Here is a 13,639-nt window from a genome sequence, read left to right as displayed (position 1 = left end):
ACCTTGTAAATATAGCTGAGCTTTTTACTAGAATGTTTTCTGAGATTCTGGAACACCTTGTGAGGATAAAGGTACTGACTTATTCTAGAATGTTTTCTGAGATTCTAGAACACATTGTGAGGGATCTTAGAACAGTCCTCCATACAGAATCCTTTCAGATCCTTGATATCCTCTGTCCGTGCTTATGGACCGGCTCTCTTCAATTCACACCACAGGTTTTCAATGGGGTTCAAGTACGAAGACTGAGAGGGCCATTGCAAAAAAAATTGATTTTGTGGCCAATGAATAATTTCTTTGTGGATTTTGATGTGTGCTTGGGGTTATTGTCTTGCCGGAAGATCTACTTGTGACCAAGTTTCAGCCTCCTAACAGAGACAACCAGGGTTTTTGGATAAAATGTCTTGGTTCTGGGTAGAGATCATGATACTGTTGACCTTAACGAAGGATCCCAGGACCAGTGGAAGCAATTTAGTCCCATAGCGTCAAAGATCCAGCACAATATTTCACAGTAGGTACGGGGTTCTTCTCTGCTTCAACGCCACGCCCACCACTGGTGTACGTGCCCAGAGATATTTATTTCCATGTCATCTGACCAAAGCACCGGTTCCAGTCCATGTGCCAGTGCCATGTATCAAATGACAGGTGTTTACATTTGTTGGTTGACATGAAAATAGAGCTCTTTACCCACTGTAAAACATGGTGGTGGATCTGTGATGTCATGGGGCTGTTTAGCCTCCATTCGTCCTGGGATCCTTGTTAATAAGGTCAACGGCATCATGAACTTTACCCAGTGCCAAGACATGTGTGTCAATTATTTTGACGCCAAAACCTTTGAGGAAAAAGTTTAAACAAAATCTCTTTCTCTGAGCAATTGTATTAGTATAAAATAATTGAATAAAAAAAAATTAACATGCAACATAGCTCAGTATTTAAATAATTTATTTAATATTTATTTTTTTCTCATCTTTATCAAGGGTGGACCCCCCCTCGGTACATTTGAAAACATTTTCAGAAGAGAAGTAACAGACAACACATTTTTGAAGTGTCAAAAGGAAACTGTTGGCACAATATAAAAAGCTAGTTTACTATGTAACGGGTATATGTTGTCACAAACTTAACTTAAAACATGTACACTTTCAGATACAGTTAAATACAGTCATGTCATTTTTGTTATTGGCTATGTTGTTTCTGTAATAAATACTATTTCTCTTAGTTACCTCTACAACAGATAATCATATCATATTTTTTCATCAGGATTTTACACTAAACCAAATGCTCAGATTTTTCCTCAGCTCACAAATTAAACATGAATATATAGGTGTATTATCCATAATCATAACAGTCATTGTTTAAGATTGATATTTTGACCGAACATCACCAACATCCTGATCTAGATCACAGCACACAACCACACGTCCATTGAGGAAATTAAAGACCACTACGATTTGACAGCTTGGTTGGCATTTCAAACACTTCTCTCTCCTCTTGTTACGGGATAAACTCTCTTCACATGTCTGCTGTGCCTCCTTCTAGCCATCCATCCCTCACTCTATCCCTCCATCCATCCCTCACTCTATCCCTCCATCACTCTCTCTATCCATCCATCCATCCATCCTTCCCTCTCTCTATCCATTCATCCCTCCATCCATCTCTCACTCTATCCATCCCTCCATCACTCACTCTATCCATCCCTCCCTCCCTCTCTCTATCCATCCATCCTCCATGTGAACGGACCTCTCTCTCCTTCCTGGGCTCAGATCACCATCCAGTGTTGGAGCTGTGGAAACCAATGGGAAAGGACAATAAATACACTAAGGTAGAGTAAGGTAAGGTAAGGTAGAGTAAGGTAAGGTAGAGTAAGATAAGGTAAGGTAGGGTAAGGTAAGGTAAGGTAGGGTAAGGTGGGGTAAGGTAAGGAATGGTAAGGTAAGATAAGGTAAGGTAAGGTAAGGTAGGGTAAGGTAAGGTAGAGTAAGATAAGGTAAGGTAGGGTAAGGTAAGGTAGAGTAAGGTAAGGTAAGGTAGGGTAAGGTAAGGTAAGGTAAGGTAGGGTAGGGTAAGGTAAGGTAGGGTATGGTAAGGTAGGGTAAGGTAAGGTAGAGTAAGGTAAGGTAAGGTAGGGTAAGGTAAGGTAGAGTAAGGTAAGGTAAGGTAAGGTAAGGTAGAGTAAGGTGGGGTAAGGTAGGGTAGAGTAAGGTAGGGTAAGGTAGGGACAGGTAAGGTAAGGTAAGGTAGAGTAAGGTAAGGTAAGGTAGGGTAAGGTAAGGTAGAGTAAGGTAAGGTAAGGTAGGGTAAGGTAAGGTAGAGTAAGGTAAGGTAAGGTAGGGTAAGGTAAGGTAAGGTAAGGTAGGGTAGGGTAAGGTAAGGTAGGGTATGGTAAGGTAGGGTAAGGTAAGGTAAGGTAGGGTAAGGTGGGGTAAGGTAAGGTAGGGTAAGGTAAGGTAAGGTAAGGTAGGGTAAGGTGGGGTAAGGTAGGGTAGAGTAAGGTAGGGTAAGGTAGGGACAGGTAAGGTAAGGTAAGGTAAAATAAGGAATGGTAAGATAAGATAAGGTAAGGTAGGGTAAGGTAAGGTAGGGTAAGGTAAGGTAAGGTAAGGTAAGGTAGGGTAAGGTAAGGTAAGGTAAGGTAAGGTAAGGTAAGGTAAGGTAGGGTAAGGTAAGGTAAGGTAGGGTATGGTAAGGTAGGGTAAGGTAAGGTAAGGTAGGGTAAGGTAAGGTAAGGTAAGGTAAGGTAGGGTAAGGTAAGGTAAGGTAAGGTAGGGTAAGGTAGGGTAAGGTAAGGTAAGGTAGGGTAAGGTAAGGTAAGGTAGGGTAAGGTAAGGTCAGGTAGGGTAAGGTAGGGTAGGGTAAGGTAGGGTAAGGTAAGGTAAGGTAAGGTAAGGTAAGGTAAGGTAAGGTAATGTAGGGTAAGGTAAGGTAAGGTAAGGTAGGGTAGGGTAAGGTAAGGTAAGGTAAGGTAAGGTAAGGTAAGGTAGGGTAGGGTAGGGTAAGGTGGGGTAAGATAAGGTAAGGAAAGGTAGGGTAAGGTAAGGTGGGGTAAGGTAAGGTAGGGTAAGGTAGGGTAAGGTAAGGTAAGGTAAGGTAAGGTAAGGTAAGAAGGGGAGGTTAAGTAACGTCATGTAAACAGTGAAGAGCAGCTTACCGTAAACCTCCTAACTTCTCCGTTATCCACCAGGTGGTGTTCGTGCTCAGGCGTTATGGCGTAGGCCAGTCTCTACAGGAAGACAGGACGGGAATCACTTACCAAAGAAACTAACTTGTCTTCGTTATACAAATCATTGTGCATTACCAAGCTGGGATATTCATATTTGCTGGTGATGTTTTAAAGCTCACCAACCATATTGCTCACATACCGAAAATATATGTGTCACTGTTAATGTTGACATTTCTGTGCATTGATGTTGATAAAAGTGGCCATCACTTTGGTTAAAGGTGTCTGCTAAATCATCATAGCAGCATATATCAATACAAACCAGACTTCCCACGTATATAAACCAGACTTATATAAACCAGACGTATATAAACCAGACTTATATAAACCAGACTTATATAAACCAGACTTATACAAACCAGACTTCCCACGTATATAAACCAGACTTATATAAACCAGACTTATATAAACCAGACTTATATAAACCAGACTTCCCACGTATATAAACCAGACTTATATAAACCAGACTTATATAAACCAGACTTGTATAAACCAGACTTGTATAAACCAGACTTCCCACTTGTATAAACCAGACTTATATAAACCAGACTTATATAAACCAGACTTCCCACTTGTATAAACCAGACTTATATAAACCAGACTTACAGTGCCTTGCGAAAGTATTCGGCCCCCTTGAACTTTGCGACCTTTTGCCACATTTCAGGCTTCAAACATAAAGATATAAAACTGTATTTTTTTGTGAAGAATCAACAAGTGGGACACAATCATGAAGTGGAACGACATTTATTGGATATTTCAAACTTTTTTAACAAATCAAAAACTGAAAAATTGGGCGTGCAAAATGATTCAGCCCCCTTTAAGTTAATACTTTGTAGCGCCACCTTTTGCTGCGATTACAGCTGTAAGTCGCTTGGGGTATGTCTCTATCAGTTTTGCACATCGAGAGACTGAAATTTTTTCCCATTCCTTCTTGCAAAACAGCTCGAGCTCAGTGAGGTTGGATGGAGAGCATTTGTGAACAGCAGTTTTCAGTTCTTTCCACAGATTCTCGATTGGATTCAGGTCTGGACTTTGACTTGGCCATTCTAACACCTGGATATGTTTATTTTTGAACCATTCCATTGTAGATTTTGCTTTATGTTTTGGATTATTGTCTTGTTGGAAGACAAATCTCCGTCCCAGTCTCAGGTCTTTTGCAGACTCCATCAGGTTTTCTTCCAGAATGGTCCTGTATTTGGCTCCATCCATCTTCCCATCAATTTTAACCATCTTCCCTGTCCCTGCTGAAGAAAAGCAGGCCCAAACCATGATGCTGCCACCACCATGTTTGACAGTGGGGATGGTGTGTTCAACTGTGTTGCTTTTACGCCAAACATAACGTTTTGCATTGTTGCCAAAAAGTTCAATTTTGGTTTCATCTGACCAGAGCACCTTCTTCCACATGTTTGGTGTGTCTCCCAGGTGGCTTGTGGCAAACTTTAAACAACACTTTTTATGGATATCTTTAAGAAATGGCTTTCTTCTTGCCACTCTTCCATAAAGGCCAGATTTGTGCAATATACGACTGATTGTTGTCCTATGGACAGAGTCTCCCACCTCAGCTGTAGATCTCTGCAGTTCATCCAGAGTGATCATGGGCCTCTTGGCTGCATCTCTGATCAGTCTTCTCCTTGTATGAGCTGAAAGTTTAGAGGGACGGCCAGGTCTTGGTAGATTTGCAGTGGTCTGATACTCCTTCCATTTCAATATTATCGCTTGCACAGTGCTCCTTGGGATGTTTGAAGCTTGGGAAATCTTTTTGTATCCAAATCCGGCTTTAAACTTCTTCACAACAGTATCTCGGACCTGCCTGGTGTGTTCCATGTTCTTCATGATGCTTTCTGCGCTTTTAACGGACCTCTGAGACTATCACAGTGCAGGTGCATTTATACGGAGACTTGATTACACACAGGTGGATTGTATTTATCATCATTAGTCATTTAGGTCAACATTGGATCATTCAGAGATCCTCACTGAACTTCTGGAGAGAGTTTGCTGCACTGAAAGTAAAGGGGCTGAATAATTTAGCACGCCCAATTTTTCAGTTTTTGATTTGTTAAAGAAGTTTGAAATATCCAATAAATGTCGTTCCACTTCATGATTGTGTCCCACTTGTTGTTGATTCTTCACAAAAAAATACAGTTTTATATATTTATGTTTGAAGCCTGAAATGTGGCAAAAGGTCGCAAAGTTCAAGGGGGCCGAATACTTTCGCAAGGCACTGTATATAAACCAGACTTCCCACTTATATAAACCAGACTTATATAAACCAGACTTCCCACTTGTATAAACCAGACTTATTTAAACCAGACTTATATAAACCAGACTACCCACTTGTATAAACCAGACTTATATAAACCAGACTTCCCACTTGTATAAACCAGACTTATATAAAACAGACTTATATAAACCAGACTTACATCACAGAACTTTCCAGGTAAGGTGCACATCTTGTAGATGGCATAGAGAGGCACCATGGTCATGGAGGATATAGCCAAGCACCAGCCAATCATGTTGGCCCATATGGGAAACGTGTACGTCCCGTAGTTAGGAGGGTTAAAGGTCGCGAAGCTCACCACCACCATGAACTGGAGAAACAGAGGGTTTTGGGGTTAGGACACTTTCCTGTTTCAAGTCATAAGGACACTTATGGACTAGCCTCTACTGAAGCTAGCAAACTGTAGTTAGTGCCTAGACATTGGTGTGCATGACTGAGAGCTGTCATAAGGACACTTATGGACTAGCCTCTACTGAAGCTAGCAAACTGTAGTTAGTGCCTAGACCTTGGTGTGCATGACTGAGAGCTGTCATAAGGACACTTATGGACTAGCCTCTACTGAAGCTAGCAAACCTTGGTGTGCATGACTGAGAGCTGCATGGACCTTGGTGTGCATGACTGAGAGCTGCATGGACCTTGGTGTGCATGACTGAGAGCTGCATGGACCTTGGTGTGCATGACTGAGAGCTGCATGGACCTTGGTGTGCATGACTGAGAGCTGCATGGACCTTGGTGTGCATGACTGAGAGCTGCATGGACCTTGGTGTGCATGACTGAGAGCTGCATGGACCTTGGTGTGCATGACTGAGAGCTGCATGGACCTTGGTGTGCATGACTGAGAGCTGCATGGACCTTGGTGTGCATGACTGAGAGCTGCATGGACCTTGGTGTGCATGACTGAGAGCTGTATGTGGACTATTCACCTGGTTCCATTTTGCACCAGGTAAACAAAAAAATACTTGACATGTTTGACCCAGGTGTTTCTCTCTTCATGAACTCACCAGGAGGAAGCACGGGCTGACAAACTTCCAGCACAGTCTCCAGTACAGGCCTGGTCTCTGTCCGATCATCTCCTCGATGTCGTCACTGAAACGATCCACTCCTGAAGGGAAGAGTTCAAACTGTAGCAGTTAAAAACGTGTGACGGTTCGTCATTCGTAACCAGGGTCGGGGTCAATTCAAATTGGAAGCTGTCAATTCAGGAAGTAATTATTAATATATATTTTTTAAAGACCATCGATTTTCAATAGAGATTAAAAGTAAAATATATTTATTTTTGAAAGGTTTTCTTTTCATTTTTGACGTTTAAAATCAAATCACTTTCTGAATTGACTACCTTCAATTCGAATTGAACTCTTAACCTGATCAAAACCCTTGGAGTCGTCATTTCACAGAGCAAAGAGAGGGAAAGGGGAGGTTTCTACCACAGCAGACAGGAAGCCTTGAGGATTAGCAATAGTTGTCTTTGTGTTCTCTCGTTCTGAGGAAACGACAGTCCATTGGAAATACAAGGATATTAACATTCTGGTAGCATGTTTAATACCACCAGCATCCAGTTCCTTTCCTCATCTATGCTTCTCCTCACTCAACCTTCTCTCTTTGTTCCTTGCCTGGGAGGCACTTCTCAAAGCCCATGCATAATCCCAATGTGACTGGAGCCTATGGAGAGCAGGCAGCTGTTCCTGTGGAGGGCACAGGGTGCCACAGCCACCTGTCAGTAGAGATGGAGCCAGGGAAAAGGCCCGGAGAAGCCTGGGGCTAAAGTAGTCTGCCCTCCCAGGCTGAGGCCACCACGGCAGGTCAGCAAGCTGACCACACTGACCCCCGAGCCACAAGGCTGGTTAGACATACACATGAATGCACACGCACACACACACACACACACACACACACACACACACACACACACACACACACACACACACACACACACACACACACACAGCACTGTCTGGACCCCCTGACCAGCAGTATAGTAGATCAGACTAGCAGTCTAAACCAGAAGTGAGCTTTGGAGACGTTCTTTTTTTTTACCTGAATTCACTCTGGAGACGTTGCTGTAAAATGCCTGTGGGCTTTCAGATAACTTCAATGTTGTCTGAGCAAAGCAAGTTGCTCGTCGTACTGTAGTGTCACACAAGAAAGTGTAAAGGAAAGACGAAAATACGGTGATGAGCTTTTAATGAGCCTTTTCGATAAACACCGAGGGTCTTAGTCTGGTGATGATTGAGGCTTGGCTGCCGTTTGACAAATACAAATCTATCTCTTTTCCATTGATTATCTCTGACGGAGATACCTCTACCTGCACTGTTGACTAGATTATCTCTGAAGGTAGCCTACCAGCACTGTTGACTAGATTATCTCTGAAGGAGATACCTCTACCTGCACTGTTGACTAGATTATCTCTGAAGGTAGCCTACCTGCACTGTTGACTAGATTATCTCTGAAGGTAGCGTACCTGCACTGTTGGCTAGATTATCTCTGAAGGTAGCCTACCTGCACTGTTGACTAGATTATCTCTGACGGTAGCCTACCTGCACTGTTGGCTAGATTATCTCTGAAGGAGATACCTCTACCTGCACTGTTGACTAGAGCACACGTGTCAAGACCAGAGTGGACACACACACACACACACATCCCTGCCCCGCCCGACACACATACCATATAACGCCACATTTGTTGTGACAAAATCGTCAGTAAGGTTGAAAATGTGATGGGAATCCATCATCACACACAGCCGTCTATCTGCAACAAGTCAACTTGAGGTGAACACACCTCTGGCGGCAAAATTAGCATTTTGTTTTTATGCGTATTATGCCCGATTTTTTTAATATTCGCATGAAAATCTGGCGTCAATTGGATGGAAAACTGTCTTATAAGGGACTTTGTCCACAATCACTTTGAGATACTTTGGGATGATTTGAAAAGGATGCTAGAGAAATGTTATTATCGGTAGCCACGACTTGAATGGGATTTGTGACACAGATGCTAACGCGTTAGCGCGCGGAAACAGTGCCAGGGGAAATAAAAACCAAAGTATGGATTGATGTCATACCTCGACCGTAGACTGTTTTACGGGGTTAGGAAACCAATGTGTCGTTTTGGCATTTTGGGTGTACTATCCCTTTAAGTTAGAATTGAAAGACACGGCACAAGGGAATCTTCCATCGGGCCTAGCTTATATTTCTGACATCCAAGTATCATCAAACCTGCACTGTTGGCTAGATTATCTCTGAAGGTAGCCTACCTGCACTGTTGACTAGATTATCTCTGACGGTAGCCTACCTGCACTGTTGACTAGATTATCTCTGAAGGTAGCCTACCTGCACTGTTGGCTAGATTATCTCTGAAGGAGATACCTCTACCTGCACTGTTGACTAGATTATCTCTGAAGGAGATACCTCTACCTGCACTGTTGACTAGAGCACACGTGTCAAGACCAGAGTGGACACACACACACACATCCCTGCCCGACACACATACCATATAAAGCCACATTTGTTGTGACAAAATCGTCAGTAAGTAAGGTTGAAAATGTGATGGGAATCCATCATCACACACAGCCGTCTATCTGCAACAAGTCAACTTGAGGTGAACACACCTCTGGCGGCAAAATTAGCATTTTGTTTTTATGCGTATTATGCCCGATTTTTTAATATTCGCATGAAAATCTGGCGTCAATTGGATGGAAAACTGTCTTATAAGGGACTTTGTCCACAATCACTTTGAGATACTTTGGGCTGATTTGAAAAGGATGCTAGAGAAACGCTATTATCGGTAGCCACGACTTGAATGGGATTTGTGACACAGATGCTAACGCGTTAGCGCGCGGAAACAGTGCCAGGGGAAATAAAAACCAAAGTATGGATGGATGTCATACCTCGTCCGGAGACTGTTTTACGGGGTTAGGAAACCAATGTGTCGTTTTGTCATTTTGGGTGTACTATCCCTTTAAGTTAGAATTGAAAGACACGGCACAAGGGAATCTTCCATCGGGCCTAGCTTATATTTCTGACATCCAAGTATCATCAGAACCACAACAGACCCCCCCCCAAAAAAAAAAAAAAAACATCAATCTTTACACCACAGACTGGGATGTTGACCTCAGATAGTCAATATCAATACACTATTGTTTGTATGTAATGTGTCTCTGTCCACTCCAAACACCTAAACTCTAAATAGTGATATGAACCATACACTCTGAGTGGCAGAAACACACCAGAGACAGGCGTTTTACCTCCCGGTCCTCTGACAGCTAATGAGGTAGTGCTGCATGGTGGCACAGCAGAGGAAGATCCAGACTGATATCCCATCAGACCCTATCAATGGCCTAATAGGACATCAGCTTGGATGGCCATGAAGAGCTAAGAGTCTCCCCTCCTCACCTCGCGCTCCCTCCCTCCTCCTCACTCCTCACCTCCTCCCTCCTCCCTCCTCACTCCTCACCTCCTCCTCCTCCCTCCCTCCTCACTCCTCACTCCTCAATCCTCACCTCCTCCCTCCCTCCTTCTCCCTTCTCACCTCCTCCTCCTCCTCCCTCCTCACTCCTCACCTCCTCCCTCCCTCCTCCTCCCTCCTCACTCCTCACCCCCTCCTCCAGCTCCTCCCCTCCTCCTCTCCCATCCTCCCCCCACCTCCTCTCCCCTCCTCACCGTAGAACCAGGCGATGCCGATGGCCTCAATAAGCACTCCAAAGAGAATGGATGTCCCAGCAGCAAAATGGTCCAGCAGAGTGAACACATAGATACCACCCTGGAGAGGAGAGGAGAGGAGAGGAGAGGAGAGGAGATGAGATGAGATGAGATGAGATGAGATGAGATGAGAGGAGAGGAGAGGAGAGGAGAGGAGAGGAGAGGAGAGGAGAGGAGAGGAGAGGAGAGGAGAGGAGAGGAGAGGAGAGGAGAGGAGAGGTTCCATTTGATGTCTCTTATATTAGCCATGTGTCATTCATGCAAATTCCTTAGATGCTTGAGGAATAACTTTGCACACACATATTTTTCGTCCACTTACATTAGTGACACAGAACAGTGAGATTAGGAAGGTGGACACAACGATGAAGAGGGTGAAGAGTTCCCGGTGTTTGTGGAGAAACTTGAACTCATCCATCAATCCTGTGATCACTGACTCCATCCCTCCCATCTAGAGACCAGAGACAGAGCACAGAACACAGAGCACAGAACACAGAACACAGAGCACAGAACATAGAACACAGAACACAGAACACAGAACAGAGAACACAGAACACAGAACAGAGAACACAGAACACAGAGCACAGAACACAGAGCACAGAACACAGAGCACAGAACAGAGAACAGAGAACACAGAGCACAGAACAGAGAACACAGAACACAGAGCACAGAACAGAGAACACAGAACACAGAGCACAGAACAGAGAACACAGAACACAGAACATAGAACACCATAATTTAGCTGAACTTGGTCCGTCCACTTTACCTATAGCAGGATTAGCCAGCCCTGATCCTGCTGGGTCGGACCAAAAGCCTGCACACCTATTAGCTCCCTAGGAGTAGGGTTTGTCACCGCTTGCCTATAGCATGTTGCCACCTCAGAAACTGGAGGTTGATCATATCATAGTTTGTTCTATAATGCTGAGCGGTGTACTCACAGCACTGTCGATGCCCAGAGTCAGCAGCATGATGAAGAAGATGACTGCCCACACTGAGGATCCTGGTAATGTTGCAATGGCCTCTGGGTAGATGATGAACACCAGACCAGGACCTTTATGGGACACAACAACACAGATGAATGATTTAGTTATCTCGTGTTAATCAAACATCTATTTTGTGATGGGAGACTTGTCTGAAGAACGCAGCAAATCCAACATTTGTTTAATCAACAGCGGTGACAATGTAGACCACATGATTGATTTGTGCTGATAAACACATATAGATTTCCAATCAGCCCTGACACCAAGACCAGAGCAGGTTTTTTGATAAACATTTTGATAAACCACATTTAATATTGCACGTCATAAAGGCAAGTGGACATGACATCAATTTAGAGATCCCAACACACAAATAATGATTGGCTGAAAAATCTATTGGAAATGTCAATACATCTAACTATTTTTTATAAAGAACAAAACAATCATTTCAGGTCTCCATCGTTATCTGAGAAAAGAGTGCGAAGCATTAAGAATACTGACCGTCTGTGGTCACCTTGTCCAGAACACTAAGAACACTGACTGTCTGTGGTCACCTTGTCCAGAACACTAAGAATACTGACCGTCTGTGGTCACCTTGTCCAGAACACTATGACTACTGACCGTCTGTGGCCACCTTGTCCAGAACACTAAGAATACTGACCGTCTGTGGCCACCTTGTCCAGAACACTAAGAATACTGACCGTCTGTGGTCACCTTGTCCAGAACACTAAGAATACTGACCGTCTGTGGCCACCTTGTCCAGAACACTAAGAATACTGACCGTCTGTGGTCACCTTGTCCAGAACACTATGACTACTGACCGTCTGTGGCCACCTTGTCCAGAACACTAAGAATACTGACCGTCTGTGGCCACCTTGTCCAGAACACTAAGAATACTGACCGTCTGTGGTCACCTTGTCCAGAACACTAAGAATACTGACCGTCTGTGGTCACCTTGTCCAGAACAATAAGAATACTGACCGTCTGTGGCCACCTTGTCCAAAACATTACGAATACTGACCGTCTGTGGCCACCTTGTCCAATGGCACGCTGTGTTTATGGGACATGTAACCCAGGAAGGAGAAGATGACAAAGCCGGAGAAGAAGCTGGTCAGGGAGTTGATGGAACTGGTGATGATGGCATCTCTGGAAGAGAGAGTGAAGATGACAAGAACATATTCATATACCTGGTAGATCCAGAACAGACTGGTGTTATAGACATGACCAGTAGGTATTACTGTCCTCTATAGAACAGACTGGTGTTATAGACATGACCAGTAGGTATTACTGTCCTCTATAGAACAGACTGGTGTTATAGACATGACCAGTAGGTATTACTGTCCTCTATAGAACAGACTGGTGTTATAGACATTGACCAGTAGGTAAGGGCCTTCAAAGGTATTGTAATTCACCAGCTCAGCAGCAGTTTGTCACCTCTGTTCGCCTCTCTAATAGAGACTATAAACACTGAGGGGTAGCATACCAAATAGCACCCTATTCCCTACGCAGTGCACTACTTTCAACCAGAGCCCTATGGGTCCTGGTCTAAAGTAGTGCACTGTATAGTGAATAGGGTGTTATTTGGGACACGGAACCCCTGGTTTTGTTCTGTGCTTCTACTTTACCTATAGCAGTTGTTGCTGAATTTGTTATAGCTGGAGAACGCTATTAGCACACCAAACCCGACTCCCAAAGAGAAGCAGATCTGAGTGGCAGCGTCTATCCAGACCTACCACAACAAACAGCCAGGGGACAGAGGACAAAAGACACAGGGGGGAGGGGGGAGAAGGCTGTTATTAGAGATAATTGCAGGAAACTCATTCAACAGAAAGATGAAAGACACTTGTGAATACGGGGTAATTTAGCAAATTGTTGCTGCATGCATGTGTCTAATCTAATTCTCAAATTGTTGCTTTGAGTCCTTAGCGGTCGTGTGCGTTGCTACTGGAGGGGAAGAGGGGGGGGGGAACAGCTGGAGATTCTTACAGCGCCCTTATTAAGGCAAATGATTCATATATACATTTCATCAGTCGGGATTTCATGGACACTGAAATATTAAATTGTTCATAACGAACCTTTTATTTTCCTGCACTAAATGACTACCTGTGGCGTTAAAATACAGAAATAAACATCAGCATATCTCTCTCACACACACACATAAACACACGCACACAATGTGTATACAGTATATATATATGCAGGTAGCCTAGTGGTTAGAGCGAGATTGCTGGATCGAATCACCAAGCTGACAAGGTTAAAAATCTGTCATTCTGTCCCTGAACAAGGCAGTTAACCCACTGTTCCCCTGAACAAGGCAGTTAACCCACTGTTCCCCTGAACAGGCAGTTAACCCACTGTTCCCCTGAACAAGGCAGTTAACCCACTGTTCCCCTGAACAGGCAGTTAACCCACTGTTCCCCTGAACAAGGCAGTTAACCCACTGTTCCCCTGAACAAGGCAGTTAACCCACTGTTCCCCTGAACAA

General features: G+C 43.9%; 1 protein-coding gene across 1 annotated transcript in view; it reads right to left on the bottom strand.

Moving 5' to 3' along the window:
- Positions 1-922: 922 nt before the first annotated feature.
- The window catches only part of LOC149984290 (sodium-dependent dopamine transporter-like), a 28,002-nt gene continuing 15,285 nt past the window's right edge, over positions 923-13,639 (bottom strand). Inside the window, exons 8-16 of the mRNA XM_090230620.1 lie at positions 12,780-12,883; positions 12,176-12,300; positions 11,116-11,228; positions 10,500-10,628; positions 10,142-10,241; positions 6,491-6,591; positions 5,632-5,799; positions 3,143-3,214; positions 923-1,777 (exon numbers count right to left, since the gene is read on the bottom strand). Coding sequence (XP_090086746.1) covers positions 1,754-1,777; positions 3,143-3,214; positions 5,632-5,799; positions 6,491-6,591; positions 10,142-10,241; positions 10,500-10,628; positions 11,116-11,228; positions 12,176-12,300; positions 12,780-12,883 — 936 coding nt within the window. The 3' untranslated portion in view covers positions 923-1,753. The remainder of the gene's footprint in view (positions 1,778-3,142; positions 3,215-5,631; positions 5,800-6,490; positions 6,592-10,141; positions 10,242-10,499; positions 10,629-11,115; positions 11,229-12,175; positions 12,301-12,779; positions 12,884-13,639) is intronic.

Source organism: Oncorhynchus mykiss, chromosome 3 (assembly GCF_057628025.1).
Source record: "Oncorhynchus mykiss isolate SJ-2025 chromosome 3, ASM5762802v1, whole genome shotgun sequence".
In the NCBI taxonomy this organism is placed as follows: domain Eukaryota; kingdom Metazoa; phylum Chordata; class Actinopteri; order Salmoniformes; family Salmonidae; genus Oncorhynchus; species Oncorhynchus mykiss.
This window is presented reverse-complemented; position numbering and strand designations above follow the sequence as displayed.